We start from the raw sequence: 13,625 nt of genomic DNA, 5'->3' as shown, positions 1-13,625 counted from the left end.
CAAGTCCAAGTTTTGAACACCATGTCCCAGTACCGGCCTCATACATTGTAGGTGACAATAGCACAGGGCTCAACAAATTTGTTTTGGAGCTAGGAGCCAGCCCAAAAATTAAGGAGCCAGACAGTGTGGTCTCAGCGGCGGGGCGGAGCACAGCAGCCACTCTCTGTTCCCAGCCCCACCCTTCTCCCACAAGGTGGGCCCAGCCACAGTGCTCACCCCTCCCAGCCCTGCCACATGGGCGCAGTGGTGCCCTGGCTAGAGCGTGGCGGCCGCTCCCCCCAAAGAAATACTAGGCACCAGACTTAAATTTCTAGGTATGATGGCGATCTGGCGCCCGGGGTTTGTCGAGCGCTGCAATAGCATTACTGAAATGTTTGAATTATTACTTTGGAGTGCTGAGATTTTCCACTATGTGGCTGGCTTCAATAAATTGGAATGTGCGATGAGGTTAGACTGCCCTTGCATTGCTTCTTGTCCTGTCTAGGTAGGATGTCCATTAGAATGATGAAACCTTAAGCAAAAGATCCAGAAGGGTAGTCTTTCTTTTAAAAATTTTATTTAATGTGAATATTTTTATTTACTTTTTCACAAACATAAAACATTATATTTATGGACAGAAAGAACAAATTTGACTGTCTTTACAAAGAAACTTTACTTTGTATGCACAACCAACAATTGATGGAAAATTGGAAAGTGATGCAAAGTGTTTGCTATTATTAGAGTGAAGGGGTGGAATTGGAAGTATCGAACCCTCACGTTGGGGGCAGCTATGCTACAGTCATCATATTAGTTGATGGGCTTGAAAGAATAGCAATACTTTTGCTAAAATGTAGAATTTTTCATCCAAGGAACTCAGAGTTTTGCAAATTTTATAAGGAATAACCTCAGAACACCTTTTGGGAGTGTAGGTACTTATCTCTACTGATTGGTAAATGATGCATGGAGAAGTCAAGTTATTACTCATGCATTGGTTTTCTGAGAATTGGTTTTTGTTTTAGATTTTCAAAAGGCTCCAGAGTTGCAGAACAAGCTCTACCTGATTTTGGCTTTGTAATTGGGTTGGATATTTATTATTTATGAGCTCCTCTTTTACATGGCATAAAGTCAAAACATCCACATAACTGAAACGTTAAGCTTTGGATCCTATATTTACGCTGCATTTTCAGACTGTTTGGCACATGTTGTTTTCAGGTGCCACTGTAGAGGGTGACAGGCAATTGCTCCAAATGTTGCAGCTAATGAATTTGCTGCCTTCTAAAGTGTGGTTTACCAGCCCATCCTTGTAAGTCACTAGTTGCACAAGTCATTGAGTGATTCTTGTTAGCTTTAAGGACACTTGTTTTTTCAGCCAAAGGGGGATGAAAACCATATTCACAGTTTTCCTCCTTAACAAAAGGAGAAGAGATAATAAAAGCAAGGGAGGATGAAATAAGTCATGTTCACTTAAAACCAACATGTTTGAACTAGTCCTTAAATGAATCATAGGATATTTTCACACCAGTAATGTTCCTGCAGTTTATCAGCGGACTGTAACCTAAATACATTCAGGCAGGTTCTGATGGACCTAAGGTGTTGGTGAGGCTATTATGGGACCCTTTTGCACAGTTTTATTAATAATAATATTTAATTGCATCTTCTGTCGTGTACCTGCATATCGGACTTTCTCAGACTATGAAGCAAGACTGGTGCTTTATAGCAAGTCTCAGAATTTGAAAAACTATGGGATCAGGTCTTTTACTGTATATGGAACAAGATGGAAATGGAGTTACTCTGGATTTATACTGGTGCAACAGAGAACTGGGCCCAGGTTGTTAGCTTTTTGGTACTTTGCTCTTCAGCAAGGAATTCATGAATTAGTTATGCCTCAAAGTGATCTCTTCCCACTTTTCCTCAGGCAACCAGTCTTAAAACAGATTGCTATGAGAATTTAATAATAAACATGTCTGCAAGTCTCTAAAAGTGGTTTCTCCTTTTTTACAGCAATCTTTAATAAACATTTAACAGTTTATCTCAGAAGATGACTTCTACAGACTCCCTACATTTACAAAAAAGGTATGGTGTTTTTTGTTTTTAAAAAGAATATAGTAAACTGTGGGTTACTTGATCAAGTTCTCATTGTTACCATTGGTGGTGACGGCGTGTTGTTTCAGTGATTTCTTAAAAGGAAACACAGTCCAAAGCAAGTTCTTACAAATGTAAATATTTTAATATTGCTAATTTCTTGCTCACTACGTCCTTAGAAATTGAAGGCCTCTGTCTTTCCACTAAAATAGCTTCCCCAGGTTGCCACACAATTGTGCCTCATCTCTGCTTCAGAGCAGCCATCTCTAAGTGTTGGAGAATAGTTCAGTCAGCAAGTCGGTTCACTCCTTGGTTTCCCTACTGAGACTGCGTTAAAGTGGCAAAGTAGTGCCAATTGGGGGGGGGGGGGGGGTTTAAATGTAGACACATGGACACTAGATGCTAGACGGAGACCACCAAACTCCAGATAAAAACAGCTTTTAAATTTTTCAGTCATTTAACCTACAGTGGTTGTAAACTGATGCCCTTGAGATGAAAAGCTGCATATATTATAATATAATCAACATTCCCTTGGAAAGTTTCTTGTTATAGAACATCATGCTGTAAGTTTACTGAAGATGTGTATTTAATGAGCTTCTTATAGGAATGAGCCAGCTACAATAAGGTTGTGCAAAGTATGGAGTTAATATGTTATGGCACTCTATTTCTCTACTTAATAATATTTGCATTTGTCTCGTATTTTTCATCCAAAAATCTGTGTTCTAGAAACATTAATTAATTTAACTTTCCAACAACTCTATGTGGGAAGTAAGTGTTGTTCTACTAATTTTACAAGTGGTTGTAGTTAAGTTATAGTTAAATCAATTCTTATTAAAGTCAATGGAACCTTTCCATGACTTGCCCAAAATAAATGGCATTCAGGAATCCCAACTCCCAGACCCTTCTCAAACTACTAAATAAGCATGCCAAGCATGTCAGCAAAAATGGTAATTTAAAACATACACAAACAGTTTTGTAGAATTGTATGATGACTGTTGTGCTCTTGCAGAATCCAGGAGGTTGTGCTGTCAGTATAGGCAAACTAATTTATCATATGCAAAAATTTGTACTGATCCTGGCAAAAGATATGCAAATTAATAGCCATCTTAATTTCAGGTGCATTGGAAACTGGAAGAAGAAAACAGTATACTTGCCAGATGGAAATGTACAAAATTTGTAAAGAAATATATTTTCTTCATGTTTCTTACAAACAACTGAAAATTAAAAACAAATTCCTATGCAGCACTTGGCTTTAAAGGGCCAAAGAAATTTAGCTAAATATTCTTCATAGTTAGCTGCATTGTCACTGATACCAGATCATTTGGACACCAGATCTCATTTGGGTGTGCAAGAATCATGATAGTGCATGACTGGTCATTTGTAGATGTGATTTACCCAGTTTCTCTATGCAGACACAGGCACTTGCAGATTAGGCACAATCTTTGTGTGAAGATGCACAACAATTTTCCAATATATTTAGATAATATGATGATATATCAGTAATGCTCATGTTCAGGTGCTAATTGAAATTTACATGAAATTTAAACAATACATTCCTTGTGTTTAGCTATGTATAAGGGAATAGACAAAACAATTCACATCATTGTAGGTTATTGCTTGTGCCTATTATATTTTTGTAGATTAAACAAGTGCCACTTAGTGGAATGTATGTTTTAATCTTTACAATGACATATTCTGCAATTTTTTTTGAATAATTCGTATTTATGATAGACCAGATGCGAGTATTTTTCCATGTTATATAACAAAGCATTCACCTGGCTAAGGGCCATAACATCTTAATGAATTTTCACCCTTTAAGGTTTTTAACCTGAAAGGTTACTGTTATATAATTGACTTTTGTAGGATTTTTTTTCCTGATTTAATTTATAATTTACTTTTTTTTATGAAAGCGTTCTATGATTCTTGCTATGAAGGATTACAGGATTATTTAGCAGATGATAAATTACTTGAGTATTTCCAATCTCAGTTGCTAACTGGTAATAAAATATAATTCTAGAAAAGTCATCATATAATGATACCATCAGTAATTTATAATTTATAACTGTTCAAAGAAGATCTTAATCTCTTTGTCTAATATGTTGCATGTCCCTATTTATACATACTGGAATAACAGGAAACACCTATTAAATTTCATTTTCCTCAGTATTACCATCATCACTTTATTTATTATTTGTTAGTGTCTAGTATATGCTCGGTTCTTTTCAGACATACAACAAGGGACGATCCATGCCCCAAAGGAGTTCACAGTCTGAGAGACAAGGACAGGTAGACACGTAAGGCAAGGGAAACAACAAAAAAGGTTTTCTATGTGAATCAAAAAGATTCACTAAAGGTGGCATGGCAAAAGAGGGACTTAAGCATGGAGAAGAAAGGGACCTTACAGATGTGTTCAGGGAGTCTGAAAAATGCATAAGTGCTAACTGGAAGAAGGCCTAGATGTGATTGTTTGAGATACTGACAAAAGGATGGATAAGAGTGGGACAGAGGAGGAGAAGTAGGGAACAGTAATGTATTTAATAAATAATCTAAGAATGCTTAAAAGATATAATTATCTTTTCTGATGGAGTTTTTATAGCATGAATCCAACTTTTTTGATTTTTAGAAAAGACCTTTTTCAGATCCTTAAAATTAATTTCCACAGAAAAAACCTAAAGGATAAGAAGGTGACATTCCTCCTATTTGGTTATATATTGCAAGCAAATCTCTTATCCATGGTTGAAGAAAAATGAACATCTACTTGTGATTTTATTTATTTATATTTTATGAGTACATAAAGCCTTGAATGACATTTTTACTGGGCAAATATAAAACATGACCCTAAATAACAACAAAGCCTTGTTTATACAAAGGATGTTTTTGCAGAAAATTCCTACTGTTATGTGACTGATTCAACTGCATTGGTTTTAGTAACATTGGGAGTTTTGTTGTAGACAGACCATTAGTGTTTTAAGCACCATGTCATTTAGATATGGTCTGAGCAGGGTTAGATGACATGGTGCTTAAAACACTAAATGGCCTGTCTACTGCAAAGCTCCTAATGTTGATAATGCTGTTGGAGCTGAACTGGTATAAGCAGTCTATACACGGCCAAATCCAGGTCACTGAGTTTATATGAGTAGTCTCATTGACCTCAGTGGAACTCCTCACATACATGAGCATGGTGAGAGTCAGAAGATCTGGGTTTCATTTCAGCTCTGCCAGTGATCTGCTGTGTAACCTTGGGCAAGTCACTTTACCTCTCTGCATCACTGCCTCTATTTCCAATATTTGTCTACCTCATCTATTTTGATTGTAATCTCCTCAAGGCAGGGACCCTCTCTAAAGCTATGTCTATACTACCACCTTTGTCGTTACAAGTTATGTCATTTAGAGGTGTGAAAAAGCACCCCCCTGAGTAACATAAGTTACAACAACAGGCGTGCCAGTGTGGGGTGGTTAAATTATGTTAATGGGAGGGCTGTCTCCCATTGGTATAGAGAAGTTACACGAGACATCTTATAGCGGTGCAGCTGCATCGGTACAGCTGTGCCACTATGAGCTCTCTAGTGTGGACATGGCCTTATGTGTTTGTGCACGACACAGTGCAGTGCTTACAATGAAAAGCTTTTAAAAATCTTTTACTTGATAAAAATGAAATATCAGCCATGTTTGTGCACTACAACTTTAAGAAAGCATACTGTGGAATGGATTATGTGCACCTATTTCTAGGGTAGCCACGACACCCTGCAGTGCAGCTCCAGACATTGGCAGATGCCATCTGGTCACAGTGCTGTTTCCTACTTTAGAGGGGATTCATTTTCTGTTGAAACAAAGCTCTCCGAGGAGAGAGAAACACAGAGAAATTGTGTATTTCATTTTACAATGAAACCAAAGAGACAGGTGAATTGAGATCGCCAGTCAAGACCTTTTTTAGGGAAAGGAGGGGTGTTGCAAATTTACCTACTCGTTTCCTAACTCCACAAGAAACATTTGTGAAATGTTAAAATGGTATGAAACAATATTTTGCTGAAATATTAGAAGTTGAATATCTTAAAAATAATTCATATGTCCCTCTCTAGAGCATGCCTAATCACAGACAGGTCTTCTGTTAGACTAAGGAGAACAGCTCTGCCGGTTTCCTTCTAGTCCCTTACCATCCTTGTAACCCAGATGAGGTTACTTACATAGTACATTCTTTCATGCATGCTTGTTGAAGGTCCATTACATTTTATCTAGTGCAGACAGACATTGAAAATCTATTTGGCTTTAGTAATTCTTTAAAAGAAGCGTCTCAGGATACTGGCACTGAAGATTGTGGGACAGTTTCTGGGAGCCCTTTGTGTGCTTTTGTGAAAGCTCACCATCTCACTCTTTCTTTGCTCTGTGAATTTAGATGTATCTGGGGGGATCTAAATCAGAGATCACCTCTACTCTCTATCAATTTGTCTGTTGTTTTAAGAAAACAAAATAAAAGGCAGGATTACTACAATTATTTGGAGAGAAAGAGGAATATTGGAAAGATTCCTTACTGGCTGAGGCACTTCCAACAGCACTGGGAAGATCAGAAGCCTCCTCTGGCTGCAGGAACCTTGGGGGCAACGCTGCAGCTTCCTGCAGCAGGGGGAGGTACCAGAGGTGGGTCCGCTCTCCCCTGTACTACTGGGAGTTCCGCAACCGGAGTCCCGTAGCTGCTAGTCCCGGTGGGGCTGGGGTGCTCCCAGCAGCACAGGGGAAATCAGACTTGCCTCCCTGCTGCCTTCCGAGCCCAGCTCTGCAGGCAGCATAGAAGTGAGAGTGGCAATCCTACCACCCCCCTACAACAGGTTTGTGACACCCTCCCACTATCCCATTTTGGGAAGGGACCACCCACGGTTACAACACTGAAATTTCAGATTAAAACATCTGAAATTGTGAAATTGACCAGTTTTCAAATCCTATAGCTGTGAAATTGACTACAATGGATCATGAATTTGGTAGGGCCCAATTCATGAGATAATACTGAAAATGTGACTTAAAAAAGAATTTTATTTTCTGCTTTCCTGATCACAGGGAAAAAGTAAGAATAACAGGAAAATCTTCCTTACATTTTGCTTTCAATTTTTCCATAAAAAGAGAACACATTAAAAATATTATCTACAGCATTTACTTTGGTCTGTATAAAAAGGATAAATTGTCAAAGTAATAATCCTGGTTCAGCATTAACTCTTGTCTGCTATGAATGAAAATGCTAGTGTTATATTTTTAACTTGGCTTTAAGTCTCTGCCATGACTACTACTACTTTCTTATGGCTTGGGTAGGTAGCAATGATTACATATTTAGATTTGATAGCGAGCACATTGCTACAGCAGTGAGCTGGTGAATGTCCTTTAGGTCCCCGGTGAAAGAGTGAAGGGGGCATTCAGATATGATGTGCTCCATCGTTTGTGACTGGTGACCAGAGTTGCATGCAGGTGTTTGCCTCATTTTCCATTTAAAGAGGGTTTGTCCACATCTCCCATGAGATGTCCTGATGCGATTCAATCTGCATCAGTCTTTCTGACATAAATCAAAACCCGGTGGTTCCTTGGCAGGGTCAACAACGAGCTTTTTGTTTTGAGCAGTCAAAATGTTCCATGAGGCTTTCCATTGAGCCTCAGCATAGAAATTGACTATAAGGATCTTGAAGCGGTTCCATAGAGGGTTGTGGGATTTTAATCTTGTCTTGGGTGGGTTCTGCAGTGGGATCCTCGTATTTGCATTGACATGATTAAGAAAGACAGATGTCTGGGCAGCTCATCTAATCTGTGGAGGCTGAATGTGGAAAAGGACCGGGAGCCGGTTGACTGGGGTCGATTTGAGCGTCCCTAACAATGTGTGCACGGCATTATTGACTTGAGCATGAAGGAGTTTAGTATGGTTACTGTGAGACCACGCTGGTGCACAGTATTCAGCTGCAGAATGTACCAAAGCAATTGTTGCTCATAATCTTCCACCCAGTTTCCTAATAAGCGTGACATGAGACCTGACCTTATTGTGGGTGTTCTCGAGGAGTTGTCAGAAGGTCAAACTCTGGTCCGGTGTAACGCTGAGATACTTAGGGTTACTTGGGTTAGCCTCATGGCTGACACTCTCACCACAGAATTGCACATAGAGTTTGGTATTAGCCATTTTGTTGTTCAGAAGGAAAGTGGTCATGGTAGGTTTTTTTGGGTTAGGCTGAGAGTACAAAATTGTTAGTGTAATGAAAACTTCTGATGGTCTTTGCGATTTCTTTCATGGATGGCTTATCTGTCTGTCTATTGTTGGCTTCCTTTTTGTATGTGTAATCCAATCTATTAGGAAGATTGCTTTAAAAAGATAAAAGAGAGGGAGTTAGCTGTATATTGTACTTGACTATGTGGAGGATCACAGAGGGTAAATTCTAGGATATGTAAAAAAAAATTATTTTATCAGTGATCTGTCTGCTGCCAGATGGACATGCAGTATCCATTGTATAATCATATTTGAGGCAAATGCAAGTAATTTTTTATCACACTTGCAGTTTGAGACTTGAAGATTGCTATAAATTCACATCCCATACAGGAAAAAAGTAAACGTTGCTTTGATAGGTGAATTAGCCCATGTGACGCACTGGGTTTCAGAGGAGATTAAATAGAAAGAGACACCCATCTCAGTCCCTGTCTGTTGAGATTTTTTTAGTTGGTAACAGAAATTGTCCTGAATGTAATCTTTGTCCTGTTGAATTGGAACTACTGAGTGTCTTTTGGATGTTCTTATTATTTTCACTGGTGTCTTGAAGAATGTCTCTGCTTTCACTGATGGGTGAAGATGAACCAGAGCATTTTGATGGGCTCTCTCTCTTGTACTGGTAAGCCAAGACGTTAGGTTATAGTAACATTTTTATAGTGCATAAACTAGCAAAAGTGCAGTAAAGGTATTTTAGGAGCTGTGTCTCTTTTCAATTTTGTTGATCTTTCTTTTTCTGCCTTGCTTTTCATATACAATCAGAGTTTCCAATGTTTAGATTTTCATACCGGGAACTATAAACTTTAAGTATTGTCTTTTTCTGTTGATAAACCTAGTTAAAGAGAGAGAGAGAGAGAGAGAGTGTGTGCGTGCGTGCGTGCGCGCGCGCGCGCGCGCAAAATGATTTTAGTGATTTCTTAAGGCTACATGTCTTAGATGCACTTCCATGTATTGCATTTATCATTGTTATTAAGACAGATTTCAATACTCAGAGCCTCAAATGATGTTTCTGTACTCTAGACTATCAAGCTTTTAACCTTCTAATGTATTGTGGATAACAAAATAACAGAACAAGTACTGAAGGTTTAGTTCTAATAGCCCTTATTAGGATCTTACCCCACATCTATTAGTGCTCAAAATTTATTCTGGCACTAAATATTTTACTTGGCATGTGAGGTTTTAATGTGGGTTTTGGGGTTTTTTTTTTTTGTATCTTCTGAGAAATTTCAGTCTCACTCATACATATAGCATACATGCTCTGTATTCTCACTTGGGTATTATTTGATGTCAAGATTCACTATTTTTACTCACTTTTTCTCAATATGTAAAACTGTTTAATAGTATTTCTGACAAGATTTTGTTGGAATGAAGAGAATGATGGATCAAATATTGTTTGGTTTATATTAGTGATCAGATTTCATCTATTTTTTTCTTCCAGAAAGTACACTTCAATGTGTTTTCAGTTATCATTTTTATTACTGCTACAGGTTACTCTGAACACAGTTCAGGAAGCTGTTTACTTTTTTATATCATTTTGCTGCTATTGGGCAGACCACTAAATTTTTTAAATGTTAAATAATGAAGTTTAATTGATTATTCTGATGACATAAGAATACTTTGGGTGAGAATGTCAAAAGCATCTAAGGGCCAGATTCTTAGCTGGTATGTATTGTCATAGCTCTATGACAATTTACACAAGTGATGCCGGAGCATAACTCACATTGAAAGTGAATAAGTCTTGTCCTCCTAACTCATCTCAGAACTTTTGAAAATCCCACCCTTAGACTTTTTGTGTTACAAAGTCATTTAAAGTCATGCATTACAGAGTCTCTTGTGGCATGTTAATTGCAAAGTTTGCCATGGTTACATATCAGATTAAAATGACAGCCATAATTAACACTCTAAAAAGTAATTCGTCCAATCTGATTTGTAATTATTGTATTTTGAATTGCCATCAATTTTATTCAGAATTTTATGAGCAATCATTTCCATTCCAGCCTTCCCCCATATTTTGCATACCTCAATACAATTTAGTAATTTTAGTATTTATATTCATTGTGTTATCATGGTTTCAGTACTACATGCATACATAGTAGATTGGTAATTTTTAGTGAAAGTAGTACTGCAATAACTTAAGGCCCCATTATTAATTCATACTTTGTGCTGTTTTTGAATCTGTCTTATGTAATATATATTTGCAGATGGCATAATCATACTAATATAATCATTTTAGTGATACCTTATTCTCCTCAACAACAGAGGGTTGTTTCTTAGCTTTATGTATGTTCTTTTCACTGTACCAGCATCTTTTTGGAGAGCATATAACTCTTCTGAAAATATGTTTCCAGTATCCAGTTTTCAGTTAGTTATTTAAAAGGTTCTTTTTAGTGGAAGTGTCCCATATCCAAGTTCGATTACTCTTTTTATGATTTTATAGTGCTGCAATGTATCTTACACTCTGTCATTCTTGATAGTCTCTCTGTTTTTTATAAATACTGAAAAGTTAGAACCTAAGTCCCGATCCTGTAAATCCTTATGGAAACAAAATTCTTTCGCATAGGCACTGGAGGATTGAACTCCAAAGTTTGTTCTTGCTTTTTTTATACACTAATTTAAAAAAATTGATTGTGTTGAAATTGACTTTAATAATATTCCAGGCTGCTTCTTGTTAATTAACTTATTTGTAAACCCAAGCCCTGTCTGTTGACCGCCACCTTTCAGCCTGTGTTCGGATTAGCATCAGAAGATCAGGAGAAAGTAAGTGTTCTTCATGGCTATTCTAGTGCATTGGAAGCAATTACTTAGGGGAAGATCAAGTTGAGTTCAGATCTTTATTCTTTATTTTTGTTTAATAAGTGAAAAATACATAGTGTCTCTTGCTTTGCAATCTGTGAAGCAGCGGGTGCTCCTGTTACAATTAAAGGCGTTTGAGAGCACTACAGAGCATTATATTATGTGATTGTAGTACAAAGAACCATAAGATGAAAATGTAAAAGGAAAAATGCTTTAGCTTGAAAATGATTTGAGCTTTTCAATGATAAAAACACACATCCTATGGCAAATCTGTAAATGATAATTATTAATCATCTTCCTTATATATTACTTTTCAGCTTCAAAGCCCTTTACCAATATTAATTGATTAATCCATTTAAAAAATTCTGTGTGGGGAAAAATTGAGAGAAAGAAGTCATGCAAATGTCTTTTTCCAAAATAAATATTTCCTGCTTCTCAGATTATCGCCATGTAAACATAGTTTTGCTCAATTGTGCACAGTTTATGAAAATGAATTCTTGCTCAGCAACACCAGTATAAATTACTCGGAGTACATTTTCATTTCTGATAGTGATAAAATAAACTAAGTATGTTTCATAATTTTGTATGAGTTTACTGAGTTAATACTGGGGTGAAAGTGAGTTCTCAGAAGCATCTGAAACGTGTTTTTTTAAAGAAAAAGTATTCCCTTCTAGTTCCTTCTTGCAGCGTGGGGTAAAAGGCCCATTTAGCAAGTTTTAAGGACCTACAACGCAGAGAAAAGTTTGCTTGTCAGCTGGGTTGGCTCTCTCTCTCTCTGTTTTTCTTTTTTTTTAAACTAATGCCTTTAAGTTACTTAAGAGCGTTTACTTAGATAGTGCAAACAGATCTCAGTGCCACTTATCTTGCATATGACTGCATGATGGGCACTATGGAACAAATAGTTCCTCCTCTTCTGTAGCTGCAGAGGCCCCCTGTCAGCATAAGTGATTCAGTTCTGTTCTGCAAAAAGGAGAAAGCAGAATTTGGAATGCTGCATTGGCTACATACACCTCAGCATGGGATGAACTTGGTTTCAGGATGCCACCTTGCACCTGGATTCTCCTGTCCTTCCCCCTGCCCCTGACCCTGCAGCTTGCCCTGACACCAACTCCAGTCCTTGCAGAAATGCACAGCATATGGCTTGATGTATGGGTTGTGTACTGGATGGGAGGCTTTGAGTCAATGTGTCTTCCACTCTGATCTTCTTTTTCTTCATTATTAGTGTATTGTAGTTCTGCTTCACTTTGCGATCATGATGTAGAAAATAGAAGTAACCATCTAATTTAGAACATTATTTATCTGCATGGCAGATAATCTAAGCAGTGCTGCTGCTTGCATGTTTGTTGGGGCTGGCGGATCCTCTCTAAAAATTGAACAGCTGGGTGAGGGCGTTTTTGTGATGTAAGTTTGGTTTTGTTTCAGTAGCCTGCATCTGAATCAAAACATAAATGGATAAATGGTGTTTGACTAGCTAATACCTGTTTATAACCAGGTTTTTAACATTGTGTGTGTTCTTATCTGAGCCTTGGAAATATTTCTTATGGGATTATACATTCAGATCCCAAGGTTATCATTTTATTTTGTGATTTTCCTTAATTCTTTACATCACGATTTTCAAGAACATAAAAAAAAAAATCCTCTGCTGTTTAACAACTCAGACAGCCTTCCCCTTTTCTCCCTTCTGTCATCTTGGTGTTCTGTGTTTGGAGGTGGAGTTAAGAGTGAGGCTTTCATAAGGCAAGAGGGAGAGAATAATGTTTGATGAGGAAAAGTGTGATGGTAGGAAGAAGAGCACCAGTAATGTATGTCTAGAAAGTTGTGCTCTCACCTCAACTTTGAAAACATTTCTGTGGAGACCACGACAGCCATTGGTATTTTTGTTTTAAACACTTTAATGAAACCTCTCCTGGTTGCCATCAGTCCTGTAGGACCAGGTTTTGGTGGTGGTGGTGGTTATAATTATTGTTGTTATTAATCCTCTATTTTGTTATCCTGAGTAACAAAAAGTATTCAGGATTTGGTCAGAAATACTTTGTTTAAAAAAAAAACAACCCAGAACCTCCACAGTATTTTAGATAGTACTGCTTTACCACCTGTTTTTGATATTCAAATGAGAGAACATATCACCTTGTCTTTTCATATTTTATATGCACAATATTTACAATACTCAGTGAAGAAAACGTGCTTGGGGTCTTTTAATACTATAAGTATAATAACAATCACTGTAGTTTGTTTACATTTATATTGTCTAAGTCATAGTTTCTCAACCTGTGGTACATGTAACCCTGGGGATACATGAGACACAGGCAGAAGGTACACAGCGAAAAATCCAGTGAAGGGAGGTGAGCAGCAACCACCGACTTATGGGGAAGCCAGGTGGCAGCCACCTACTTCCCGCCCGGTCCCAGCTCCCAGCTGGGCGGCAGCCGGCCCACACAGTGTGATTTGCCCAAGCCTGCACCCCCCTAGGGACGGCCATGGGGAGCGCTCTTGTCCACTCTGATGGACCGCTTGTGCCTGCTCATACCTCACAAGTTCCCACCTG

The 13,625-nt window shown here is 37.9% G+C and overlaps 1 protein-coding gene across 5 annotated transcripts in view; it reads left to right on the top strand.

The window, feature by feature from the left end:
- Positions 1–1,977: 1,977 nt before the first annotated feature.
- STXBP4 (syntaxin binding protein 4) overlaps positions 1,978–13,625 on the top strand; it is a 113,892-nt gene continuing 102,244 nt past the window's right edge. For all 5 annotated transcript variants that reach the window (XM_067547425.1, XM_067547424.1, XM_067547426.1 and 2 more), the window contains exon 1: positions 1,978–2,052. In XM_067547425.1, the coding sequence (XP_067403526.1) occupies positions 2,018–2,052 (35 nt within the window). In that variant the 5' untranslated portion in view covers positions 1,978–2,017. The remainder of the gene's footprint in view (positions 2,053–13,625) is intronic.

The sequence above is a fragment of the Emydura macquarii genome, unplaced genomic scaffold (assembly GCF_026122565.2).
Source record: "Emydura macquarii macquarii isolate MOO-44397 ecotype Brisbane River unplaced genomic scaffold, CSIRO-AGI_Emac_v2 contig_1230, whole genome shotgun sequence".
NCBI classification, from domain to species: domain Eukaryota; kingdom Metazoa; phylum Chordata; order Testudines; family Chelidae; genus Emydura; species Emydura macquarii.
The sequence above is the reverse complement of the archived record's forward strand: the minus strand, read 5'-3'. Positions and strand labels throughout refer to the sequence as shown.